Below are 13,311 nucleotides of genomic sequence, written 5' to 3'. Positions count from 1 at the left end.
GTATATGCTTAATATTAATATTTGAAGTATACATATAAGAAACCCAACATCAGATAATTTGATTATTATTGATAATGTACGTTCTATCTTTATTTTGTTGTATAGTATGTGTATTTATTGTCTGTGTAGTTGTATAGTATGTGTATTTATTGTCTGTGTAGTTGTATAGTATGTGTATTTATTGTCTGTGTAGTTGTATAGTATAGTATGTGTATTTATTGTGTGTGTAGTTGTATAGTATGTGTATTTATTGTCTGTGTAGTTGTATAGTATGTGTATTTATTGTCTGTGTAGTTGTATAGTATGTGTATTTATTGTCTGTGTAGTTGTATAGTATGTGTATTTATTGTCTGTGTCTGTGTAGTTGAGCTGCTGCAACACTTGAATTTCCCCCATGGGGATAAATAAAGGAATATAATAATACTCTCTAAATAGAGAGAGAGAAAAATGATGTCATAATATAACGCAAGTGAAAATATACAATAAAGCGGAACCCAAATGTGGCGGAACTATCTATATCATTGCGGTGTTTCTTTACGGCTTCATTTACCAGACGGACGAGGTTCGTTTGATTGGTTTAAATACATGGCAGGCGGATGGAGTTTATTTCAGTCGTCTTTCGAAACTAGCGCCGAAGCTTAAACTAACTGTATTACACTATAAACATTACATTACATTACATACATAAACTCTAGCGATGTCGCCATTAAATAAGGTATTTCAGTATATTTAGCTCGCCTCTGCTTGTCGTCAGCTAGCTTAGTGTTGCCATCAGTTGTGTTGTTGTAGTGACGCAGGTGAGCGGCGACATGTCAGAGTCCGGTCACAGTCAGCCCGGGATATACGGACAAGGACGCAGGAGGAGGCGACGCCGCGGGGACAGAGATGCAGGACCTCCGGGACAAAACCTGTCCGGTCCCAGTCGGGATCGAGAATATCAACCGAGGGAACGCAGGGTAACAAATACGTCCTCGCATAATGAGGTCTTTGTTGTTTTGTATGCTGGTTTAACGTCTGCACACACTTCTGCATACTAATGAACACTTCAATTTGTCCGTCCAGGATGGGAGCGAGGATCCACCAGGTCCACTCATTCAGAAGACCCCCATCATTCTTGCAAAACCCCCTGGGGAAAGGGTACGTTAAATGATCTGAGATACTGAGATACTGAGATTGTAGAACACATACAATAATAATGACATCAGAACATTTTAATTTGTCTAGGTAGTAGTACTGTTTGCAGGATTGCTATGTTGACCACAAAGTAAAAAATATGCATTAGCATGAAACCGATGTTATCAAATTTGAGAAGAAAGTATGGTAATAAAAACGTTTACATCAATTCATTTGGCAGACACTTTTGCCCAAGGCAATGTAAGGTATTTGTGCTTTTACACACTTTTCCCCAGAGTTTAGGACTACATTCACGATGCCAACATAATGAGTCACGGTTAATATGTGATCATTACAGAAAGTATAGCTTGTTTGTATTAAGTTCTTCTACCTCTCAGGTCATGTAATCTTTTGACCTGTGCTGTTGTTTGAATCCTTTTCAAGGCCAAGCCCTCACAGACTACACCTGTCAGTGGAGCTCCAGTCCTGGAGAAGCCCATCATGCTAATGAAAGCCAGGGAAGATGGAGGGAAGCTGGGTACCCCTCCAGATGCAGCAGCTCAACCCTCTGGTCCTGGGCCCTCCAAGATGGAGAGGGAGGGGCAGCGACCCACGCAGCCTGTATACCAGATCCAAAACAGAGGAATGGGTGCTTCTGCATCGAGCAGCGCTGTGGACCGTGAGCTTTTGTAGATTTCCCCCAAAATTTGTTTTCTACTGTAAATGTCAGTAACTGTGATGTTTTGACTTCTCCGATGCACTCAATAAGGCAAATTACACGTCGTTAGAAAATAAAAGTAAATCTTGAATCTTTTCATATGACTTCCAGCCATGGTTGGCCAGTCTAAACTCCTCCCTCCTGAGAAGATGAAGCACAGCATTAAGCTTGTGGATGACCAGATGAATTGGTGTGACAGTGCTATGGAGGTGAGTTAATGTTAAATTAATTTAGTTGATTGTGGAACAATTGTATTGGACCTGTCAGCGCCGTTTGACACGGTGAACCACCAGATCCTCCTCTCCACCCTCGAGGGGATGGGCGTCTCAGGCTCTGCACTCTCCCTGTTTGCATCCTACCTGACAGGTCAATCCTACCAGGTGACATGGAGGGGGCCGTGTCGGAACCACGCATGCTGACTACGGGGGTTCCACAAGGTTCAGTTCTGGGCCCCCTTCTCTTCTCGCTCTACACAACATCTCTGGGTTCTGTTATTCGCTCGTATGACTTCTCTTACCATTGTTATGCCGATGACACCCAGCTGGTCTTGTCATTTCCCCCCCGGTGACACCCAAGTGGAGGCACGCATTGCTGCATGCTTGGCTGACATCTCGAAGTGGATGGCGACACACCACCTGAAGCTCAACCTGGACAAAACCGAGCTACTGTTCCTCCCGGGGAAGGGTTGCCCGCACCGAGACCTGTCCATCACCATTGATGATGCCGTGGTGACGCCAACTCGGACTGTGAGGAATCTGGGTGTGACCCTGGACGACCAACTGTCGTTCTCAGCAAACATTGCATCGGTCACACGCTCCTGCAGATTCCTCCTCTACAACATCAGGAGGATTCGCCCCTTCCTCACTGATGAGACGGCGCAGGTGCTCATCCAGGCTCTGGTCATCTCCCGCCTGGACTTGCCGGAGCCCCGGCGTCGGCCATCAGACCTCTGGAGCTTGTCCAGAAAGCTGCAGCTCGTCTGGTGTTCAATCGCCCCACACAAGTTCTCCCACACAACTTCCCTTCTCCGTTCTCTACACTGGCTCCCTGTAAGAGCTCGCATCCAGTTTAAGACTCTGGTGCTAGCCTACAGGGCAGTGAGAGGAACAGCTCCTTCCTATCTCCAGGCCATGGTCAAGCCCTACACCCCCGCCCCGACCACTCCGCTCTGCTGCTGCCTCGGGCGACTGGTTGCCCCGTCGCTCAGAGGTCCCTGCGGCCGATCGACCCGGTCACAGCTTTTTTCTGTCCTGGCCCCTCAGTGGTGGAATGAACTCCCCACTGACGTCAGGACAGCAGAGTCGCTGCCCATCTTTAGGCGCAGGCTGAAAACTCACCTCTTCAAGAAGTACTACCCTGAGCCTTCCTCGTAGCACTTATTGCATTCATATCAGTTCGTTGCACTTATTGTATTCGTATTAGTTTATTGCACTTATTGTATTCGTATTAGTTTATTGCACTTATTGTATTCATATTAGTTTGTTGCAATTATTGTCTTCGTAGTAATTTGCTTCTGCACTATACTTTTGCTCTGGTTTATGCTTTTAGATGCTTGTTTAAGAAAGGAGATGCACTTATGACTTCTGGTGACTAGTAGTTCTCTTGAATACCTATGTTGAATACACTTATTGTAAGTCGCTTTGGATAAAAGCATCTGCTAAATGACTGTAATGTAATGTATTAAAGGATATGTTAATAACTAAATTGTATGTACTGTATGTAAGCAAAGGAAATTCTGTTGTCATGTGTTGCAGTATCTGAGGGACCAGACAGATATGTTGGTGGTCGGAGTCATTGGCTTGCAGGGAAGTGGGAAATCTACAATCATGTCACTGTTATCTGCAAACACTCCAGAGGAAGATCAAAGGTGAGGTCGGTTGTAACACCCACAATAAGTTCAAGCTTGTAAACTGCTTGGTTATGTGCATTTCTTTCATTTATCAATAGGAAACAGAATATTCAAGTTAAACTATGAAGAAGTCCACAGTTAAAAGATGCTGACAGAGCTGAGACTTTACCATAACGACAGAAAATATCATCTAGTATGTAAGAGGAATTTTAAACAATACAGTAGTGGGTTCCTCAGGCCAGTTTAGTGTACGAGGAGGTCAGTGTTGAAAAAAGCAGCACATGGCCTCCCATTGAAAATGTTATAGTATATTGCTATGTAAGTTTTTACCATTGTGTGCCTTTTAAAGCTGCACTTAAAAAGCGAAGGTACTCCTTCTGAACACACAGGGGCGATAGAGTAAACAAATCTACTGTTTTCTCTCTGCAGAGTCTAGTGGAGTAATTCAGCTTATCCCGTATCATATTGTTTAAAATCAGTTCATTGTGACACACCAGACAATCTTATAATCAAATACTATTTGTTGTTCATTTGTTCATTCAGTTGTTATACTTTTCTTTGCATCATTTTAAATCATGGGATGCATGTTTGTTTGCTCAGGGGCTATGTATTCAGAGCCCAGACTCAAGAAATCAAGGAAAGAGGAGGAAACCAGAGTACAGGCATCGATTTCTTCATCACACAGGAGAGAGTCATCTTCCTGGATACACAGGTATGAATGAAGTATTTTAGTTGCAGTTTATCTTACTTTTTCTGTAGTATTATCAATTTGCTGTCAGTGTGTTGAGTTTAAACAACTCAACCCAAAATCACCTTGGATTAGAAAGCAGTTACGGTTAATTTAAAACACTGTGTTCAGTTGAGGACTGATGAGCTGTGTGTGAATGCCTTATTTGTTTCTTCAGCCAATGCTCAGCCCGTCTATCCTCGACCACCTCATCAACAACGATCGCAAGTTGCCCCCAGAGTACAACCTCCCTCACACATATGTTGAGATGCAGGTCAGTGGCCGGCCTGCAGATGGCAGCGGGTGAAACACCAGTTGTTTATGCACTGGTGCATAACCTCTAGGGACCAATATACACATTTAGTTCTATGACTAACGTTTAGTGAAAGTTAAGGGGCCATTTCACATGTGACCACATTAGCACTCTGTGTATAATCTGTCCACAGTCTCTTCAGACCGCAGCCTTCCTGTTTACAGTGTGCCATGTGGTGATTGTGGTCCAAGACTGGTTCACTGACTTAAACCTCTACAGGTCGGTACTTGCTAATCTGCAATGGTTCTGTGTTATAGGTATTGCCGAGATTCATGGGAGAAATAAAAGGGGTAGCTCTCAAAGCCCCCTCCTACCTCAGGAATGTTGAGCATTTCATCATGTATCTTGAGAGGATATTTGTCTTCTGTTTTTTCATGAAGTCAATAATATTTCTTACAGTTGGTCTTGTAGACAACAAATGCAGGCAAAGCCAGACCTGTTGAAAATGTACCAGTCTACGTTGTGCTGACACGTATTCATTTTGTCCAATACAATATTATCTTTTCAAGAGGCCCATAGAAACGAAATTTCTAATCATTCATTTGAATAATTCTAGCCTCACTGTAAGAGACTTTATCTGTTTATACTTTTTCCTAATTTGACTTTCACAACATTTTCAGCCGTTGTCTCATAAATGCAGCAGTTGGTAAACGGGTAGTTGAAATGTATATTTTATGGGCAGGTTTCTTCAGACCGCTGAGATGTTGAAACCCTCCACTCCCTCTGCAAGCCATGACAGCACTGGCTCTTCAGGCAATGACGATGGAGCAGAGTACTATCCTCATATAGGTGACTTTTTAATGCAGAACCACACAATCTTACGCACATTAACAAGGTTTAATGATATCAAAATCCGCTTTTCTAAAATTTTCCCTCCTCCAGTGTTCCTCCAGAATAAAGCCAGACAGGATGATTTCTGCCCAAGGAATCTCAAGAACATGCATATGGTTGTGGACAAATTAATGGCCCACTCTCATCTCAAATACAAAGGTTAAAATCTGCAAGAATATCCTCTTCATACATTAACATATTCTGTTCATCCTATGGCTGTTGATGGAAACATCAATTACATGGTTATGATTAGTATTTGTTTAAGAGGTTTGATAAACAAAATAGTTGCTTCATGATGCCACACCGGCACTCATTCCATGATACATGGTTTGTTTTTAGGTACATTGTCCATGCTAGACTGCAATATGTTCCCTGGTTTGGAGCAGGACTATCTGGCAACTGAAGTCAACATGTTCCTCCTTCCTATGCAGGAGAATGATGGGGAGGATAATCTGACTAAAGCAGGTTAAAGAGAATGTATCTTCACATAAGGCAGAAATCTATTGTTCTCCTGTAAATTGTATAAAATGTGATTTAATCTTTTTTCAACCGTGTTTAGGGACGGGAACATACCCGCTGTTCTCTCTTCTCCCGGGGTACAGAGGACATCCTGCCTTCTCAACCATGGTTTCAAAACTCCGCAGCCAAATATTGGCTATGCCCCGCTGTCAGCTGTCACACACCATTCTCACTGAGAAGAACTGGTAAACATCACATTCTTCTTTGCTCACATTGCATTTGTAATGACCTTGTCTTTATTTGTATTCCATTAACCAAACACAGGGCACTTTACAGGGCAAAAACACAGTTTAAGCAACCAAACATGACAATAAAAATGTTATTACACCATGGCATCATTTCTACTGGGGGTGTTGGGACATTTAAGGTTTTTCTGCATTACCAGATTTTTTTGACAGTTGACCACATAGACAGACATGGACGACGTGTGGGGAAAGAGAAAACTACACTGAATTTGACAGTGCTCTTTTTAGTTTCAAATATAACGTAATTTATGATAAAGTAGGTTTCTGGTTTCTGACAATGAAACAGACCATGAATTTGAAAATAGTTTGTGCAGTAAAAATAGAGATTTACAAAGCATATCTGTTTTTGTGTCTTATTAGAACCAGTTTAATAGCAATTTGTAATCTAGGTTAATATAAATGGACATACTTTACATGCAAGAAAATAGCATTCAGTTTTGTTTTTTTTGTAGTTGTAGCCTTCATTGTGTGAAGTGAAAGAGTTTTCAAGGTAGATGTGTGGGTGTGCTTTTAACAAAGATGCAGACTGCGTAAACCGCAACTTCCCTAGTTCTTTGGAACCCTCACACATCCGCCCCCTATACTATACACATCAGCTAAAAGCAAAAAAGATATGTCACAAAAGACATCAGACCATATTGTTTCATCAGGTGAATACAAGTTCTGATTTGTATAAATGTGTTGTGTTGTTACAGGTTTCACTATGCAGCTCGTATCTGGGATGGGGTGAAAAAGTCCTCGGCCCTCTCAGAGTACAGCCGCCTGCTCTGCTAACACCTTGGTTGAACTGCCAACATGTACAAAGGCAGTTGCAAGCTGTTATGTCTGATGATCAGGTCACATGTGGATCTGAAGGTGAAGACCGTTGTTTTGCACCCGACAGGAGGGACAGGTGAAACTTGAAGCCCGGTCACTGGTGAAGAGTCAGATATTAAAGCAGGAAACCTTTGGTGGGAGTGAAAACCTGAAAACTTTTGGCGCTCAGTGTCAACAGGTTGTGTATCTGCCATGTTGAAATGACACAGCAAAAATACCTTTATTAAAGGTGTAATTGTGAATTACTCAGAAATAAAAGTAAACTGTATTTTTTGCCTGTTTGCCATTTTTATTGCACTTTTCTTACAGGGTAAGAATGTTGTCAATCTCCAATGACAGTGCTTTGAAACCTTTCCAAGACAAAGACTACAGCAGAATGTGGCTTTCGTTTCACCTGAAAGACTTCCAAAGCGACTTACAGGAAGTGAACTGTTTTTTAACGGTTCAGTGTCACATAAGAACTTCAGCTTGACTCAAAAAGATATTTCAGAATGATAAATACAACACAACCTTATCTATTTTACATCTCTACATTCATCAATGCAGAGAAGTAAAAGTAGATTTATGGTGTTGGACAACAATGATCTTTCTTTTGTAAGGGGAACTCCTAGGATCATGCACAATGTATCATGTTAACTTCCCCTATTTTTGAATTTGAACCTAACACATGTGTACCATGCTCTAAGCATTAAAAGTGTGACAATACAGTAAGAGATTTTTGTGTCCTTTGTCAGAGTGGGATTGCAAAATTGGCATGACAATGTCTACTGCAGAGAGAGACGATGCTCAGATATATTTACTGTATCATCATTCAGGAACGTTGTGATATTTAAATGTCAAGGTGATCTAATTGGACACAATAAAAGTAAATAAATACAACTTATAATAGTCACATTTACAATAAAAGTATTCAGACAGCAGCAGTGAACCAATACAGCCAAAGTTAGCTTTTTCTTTGTTGGTGCAAAATGCTAATTATGCAGTCATCTCTTTAATACAAACATTACATTTAAAGTACCTGTTTTACTTTGAAATAAAGGGCAAGCATGTGAACACACTCAGTATCTGCCATTGATAAAATAATTGGAAACGGTCCTAAAATTGTAATACGCTGTAATGAACAGAGAAAATTCTTCCCACCTTTCTCAATTGCATATTGGCAGTTCCTTGCATAACACAACCATGGAAACATGCACTAACATGTATTGATGGTGGAATTTGAATCAGTTTTTTCAAAGCTTTAATCTTTTTCTTTATAAGAATCATGTTTAGTCACTTTCAAAGCAGGAAGAAAGGAGTGATCTGAGGGGGAAGACCACTCCTTCTCAGAGAAACTACTTATAGTAGTAACAGATCAGACTGAAACGCAGTTGTATTGCATCATCACAAAATGCATCTCCTTACACTGATCTTTGGGATTGTGCTTCTCACTAAAGGCAAGTAAACTTTCTGTAATTTTTGTTTTTAACAGGTTCATTTTTAGGAGGAGGAGGAGGATTTGCAATTTGCATTCACTTTCACAATGCATCACCCATTTTTGTAACTTAGCTCATAATGTTGATGAATTTACTTCAGGGTTAGGGTGTTCAATTTATTTTGCTCATTCCTTGTTGAAAATTAATTTGTTTTTGTTAACTTATCTGAATATTATGTTTCCTCAGCCCACACCCTAAAATGTAATCAGTGTGACATTGGAAACCCAGGAAGCTGCGCAGTAAAAGAATGCCCTTTGGCAGGTCAACGGTGTAGTGCATTACGTTTAACTTCATATGCAGGTATGGTACTTTTTGTTGCAATGTTTAATTATAAAACTGCTTTGTCCTGGCCTAGTCTACAAAGGTTTCTCTTTTGTTGCAGGTGGTTCAAAAATTATGGATGTCACCACAAAAAGCTGTGTTATGGCTGAAGAGTGCGTTGAGGCCTCTGTCAACTTCGGAATCTCTCAAACCGTAATTAAGAACGAGTGCTGCAACTCTGACTTCTGCAATGACAAACTTTCCCCTGGTAATTAACTTAAATTGTCTGTTGGTATTTTATACATGGATAGCTGTTTTATTTGCAGAAGCAAATGCTGTTAAAATTGTGACGACTCTCCTTACTATATTTTAGATGTCAAAATATTTAATTTATTATAAAAAAAAGATTTTAATGACTAAATTATTAATTATTTTTAAACATACATATATACAACATAAGTATATGTATATTCATGTGCATGTATATTCATGTCTTGTGCCATATAGACATTGTAAATGTAGGTATGTGGATTGATGATGACAGTGAATGTATCAGAACCTCAGACAATATGTTTGGAGCAAATATTGTTAGAGAAACAAGACTCAAATTTCAAGACAAGCCAGTATGAGGAAATTACTTTTCCTCAATATCACCATCCTTTATAGAGGAGCCCAAGGGCAACATACCCCCAACTGTCACAGTGCAGCTGTGTGTCTCTCCCTCTACCTAAGCAAACAGTATGAATATTGTATGTTTTATATTACAGTGCCCAGCAAAACCGGTCCAAATGGTAAAAAGTGCTTCCAATGCAATGGACAAGACTGCACTGCAACTCTTAACTGTGAGGGAACTCAGGACCACTGTCTCTCAGGCAAAGGTAACAAGCTTGCAAGCATTAAACATCTTACTCTGTTCCACACATTTCCTCTGCTCAGAGAGGGATTCTAGGAGATGAACGCACTAACATTATTTGCATTCTCTCAGTGAATACAGGAAGTGGAACAGTTACCTTGAAGGGTTGTGTCTCCAAGCTGCTGTGCTCACCTGGAAACCAAGACTTGACCAGAACAATGGGTACAGATATGAGCTGTTGTCAGGGGGATTACTGCAACAGTGCCAGCATCAAAAGTGCTGGCATTCTGCTCCTGGTGGCCCCGCTGTTCTCCTTGGTCGTGCTCTCTTAAATGGTGGCGGTGGCAACATAACCCCCAGCTTTTCTTTTCATCTTTGCAAGGCTTCATAGTGCTCATACACCGATGAGTAAGAAAGTTTAGCAGGCTAAATATTGAAATATAATTTAGTAAAGTTGTGATTTCAACTTGTCTCTTGCATCAGCTAGTATCTACCCAGCTTATTTTCTTTTTTGCATGTTGCCTTTACAATAGCGACTTTTGCATAGAATGATGATCAAAAGTCTCTTTCTGGGAAGACAATGTAAAACATGATGCACAACTTTTGTTATGAGTGCTATATTGTTAACCTGAAACCTATTTTTAATTAAAATGACCAAGAATATTTTGATGTAATTTATTTAAAAGCTGAATAAATACATTTCTCAAATTTCTGCAGTGTATTCTGATTTATTTTTTCTTGAGTCCTCTAAATCCTGACTAAGTCTCATTTAAAAGATGTGTATCAGCTATTCAAAATACTCAGTATAGTGCTTATTCCAGACTCTGATTCAAAGTTTAGAGTTTTATTAATGTGTTATGGATTCCCCTACAAAATGTAACTCAACATACTGACCAGAAAGAGATTAGAAATGACCACTAAGAAACATAAATCGACTACAAAGAGATGACGGGAGCGACTGTGGCTCAGTGGTAGAGCAGGGTCGACCTCCAGTTAGAGCAGGGGTGTCAAACACAAATACACAGTGGGCCGAAATAAAGAAATTGATACAAGTCAAGGGCCAGATGGGTTCAACGTTTATTGAAAACTTATTGAAAGAACCTTAGTGCACATATTGAACCTGGAACTAACAAGGCCTATAGAGTATTGCCTATAAAACAACATTAATTATGAAATAAATGAAATAAAAATTATAAATAATACATAAATAAATAAAAGTAATAAAATCAGTTTCATTAATTGCTTATGGCTCTATCTGCAGTTTTTCCAGAGTAATTTCAAGTGAAAACATTTTCTACAGGCAAACAACAGCCAAAAATAATTTACTTCAAAGAAAAATCAAATGTCCTGTAGTAGCAAGAGAAAAAAAATGCAAAAATGAAACTGAAAATGCGTCAAAGCACCGTTTGCTGCTCTGTGATGCTCACTGGTCTGAGACAGACACTTGGTGTCTCATCTTGGATACAAGTTCATCAATGTCTGGGGTCAGGCTCTGAGTGAGGAAATCCTCAGGACTGAGTGAAGGCAGTGGTGTATAGTAACGAAGTAGAAATACTTCGTTACTGTACTTAAGTCGTTTTTTTGGATATCTGTACTTTACTTTACTATTTATATTTCTGTTGACTTTCACTTTTACTTCACTACATTTTGCAAAGAGAACTGATACTTTGACTCCGATACATTTCCCCTGAGACCTTCGTTACTCGTTACAAAATCAAATCTATCTTTAGAAAGAAAATGAATCATGAGACCAACGTCGGGGACTGTGGTGGAACACAGACTGCAAGCAAGCAGGTTAGTGAATCAGTGGTCCTAGCTTGCAAGTTAAATCACTGGTTAATCACGTTAATGCGCAATTGCAAACAAGTGCTCTCAAAGCCGGTTTGTTGATGCCCAGTGATGCCCAGTGATGCCAGCTAGCGAGCGACCACATGAGCAGAGTTCCACTCTACGATGACTGGTTTCATGATGGAAGCAGAAACGGAAGCACCTGCTACTCCTAACAAACCACGGTGGAGACGAAGACCAACACCTGTGGCCATATCTGCGAGAAATGTTTTCTTATGTTGGAGTGAAAGACTCTTCGTACCGGATGAAGAGCCTCTTATGCCCAAAGCTACTGAAATATTGGCATTCAAACACTCCCCATCCAACCTCAGGAAACACATTGAGGTAAATTAAGATTAATCCCATGAGCCGCAACGTTAATGTTTAGTTATCATAATTAGCATAAACCTGTTCAGATATCTAGCAGTGTTTCCCACAGGATTGGAGTATATCTGTGGGGGGGAGACAGGTGTCTGATCTTCTAGTTTAACTACACATGGTGTATGTTAGGCTGCTGTCTCTGTTTGTACCTCCTTGTCCTTGGTCATGGTGGCCACAGCACTTAAAATAATAAACTTCATAATTCTCAAAATTCTGACCCTTTGCTTTTTTATTAACAGCATTTACTTGTACTTTTACTTTCAATACTTAAGTACATTTAATATCAGAAAATTACTTTTGATACTTAAGTACAGTAAATATTAGATACTTTAAGACTTTTACTCAAGTAGTATTCTAATTGGTGACTTTCACTTTTACTGGAGTCATTTTCCAGTAAGGTATCTTTACTTTTACTCAAGTATGGCTTTTGGGTACTTTATACACCACTGAGTGAAGGTGCTCCTCAGTAACACGAGTCCTGTGTGGAGTTGTGTTTATCTTCATCAAAGAGAACAGTTGTTCACAGTATGTGCTGCCAAACACAGAGAGCGTCTGAGCAGCCTGGGAGCTGGGGCATTGTGTCGGGATGAAACGTGGAAACTCTGCAGCCCACAGACTCATATTTTGCCTTCAGTGTGTCACTACATTGGAGCTCAATCAGCTCCATTTGGAGGTTTGATGGTGCGTTTTCCACGTCAGCTGCAAATGGATTACTGAGCAGTTCAAACCTGCTTTTTTGGGCTTCAAAATCGGCAAATCGCCGTGTGAAGTCAGCACCAAGTATGCCGAGTTTTTCAGCAAACTGTGTAGTTGTGAAGGCAGCGACCTGCTCTTTCATTGTTTGGCAGTGCGGAACATGGCTCAAGTTTTCCTGCAGCATCTGCGTCTCCCACAGGCGCTATATACTGTACTATACTGGTTATATACTGTACTATACTGGTTATATACTGTACTATACTGGTTATATACTGTACTATACTGGTTATATACTGTAGCGTCCATGTCAGTGACGACACGGCCCCGCCCCTGAAGCTGCAGGTTGAGCGCATTCAGGTGGCTTGTGATGTCACACAGAAACATTTTATTTCGGAGCTCTGTTGTGCCTTTCCCTTTGCTTTCCATGAACTCACAGATCTCCTCACGCAACTGGAAAACATCTTCCCAGCACCTTTCCCTGGCTTAGCCATCGCACCTCTGTGTGACAGGGCAAGTCACCACATTCTGTACTTAACTCCTCCAGAAAAGACTTGAACTGGCGGTGATTTAAACCTTTGGCTCTGATAAAGTTAACCGCTAATGTTATGATGCTCATCACATGTTCCACACAACGACTCCTGCTGTATGATGCAGTGATAAGCTGTCAACTCACTTGTGACGTTTTCC

At 40.6% G+C, this 13,311-nt stretch overlaps 2 protein-coding genes across 2 annotated transcripts; both read left to right on the top strand.

Moving 5' to 3' along the window:
• Window positions 1–573: 573 nt before the first annotated feature.
• On the top strand, window positions 574–7,828 carry smg9 (SMG9 nonsense mediated mRNA decay factor). The gene is made up of 13 exons (XM_054622298.1): window positions 574–956; window positions 1,063–1,137; window positions 1,558–1,792; window positions 1,943–2,040; window positions 3,586–3,698; window positions 4,281–4,392; window positions 4,586–4,681; window positions 4,854–4,939; window positions 5,403–5,509; window positions 5,603–5,710; window positions 5,891–6,016; window positions 6,111–6,255; window positions 7,011–7,828. The coding sequence occupies exons 1-13, from the start codon at window positions 810–812 to the stop codon at window positions 7,087–7,089; spliced, it is 1,527 nt and encodes a 508-aa protein (XP_054478273.1). The 5' UTR covers window positions 574–809; the 3' UTR covers window positions 7,090–7,828.
• A 637-nt stretch (window positions 7,829–8,465) lies between these two features.
• LOC129110163 (uncharacterized) lies at window positions 8,466–10,432 on the top strand. The gene is made up of 5 exons (XM_054622346.1): window positions 8,466–8,567; window positions 8,793–8,906; window positions 8,989–9,135; window positions 9,635–9,745; window positions 9,853–10,432. The coding sequence occupies exons 1-5, from the start codon at window positions 8,522–8,524 to the stop codon at window positions 10,050–10,052; spliced, it is 618 nt and encodes a 205-aa protein (XP_054478321.1). The 5' UTR covers window positions 8,466–8,521; the 3' UTR covers window positions 10,053–10,432.
• The last annotated feature ends 2,879 nt before the right edge of the window (window positions 10,433–13,311 follow it).

Source organism: Anoplopoma fimbria, chromosome 20 (genome assembly GCF_027596085.1).
Source record: "Anoplopoma fimbria isolate UVic2021 breed Golden Eagle Sablefish chromosome 20, Afim_UVic_2022, whole genome shotgun sequence".
In the NCBI taxonomy this organism is placed as follows: domain Eukaryota; kingdom Metazoa; phylum Chordata; class Actinopteri; order Perciformes; family Anoplopomatidae; genus Anoplopoma; species Anoplopoma fimbria.
This window is presented reverse-complemented; position numbering and strand designations above follow the sequence as displayed.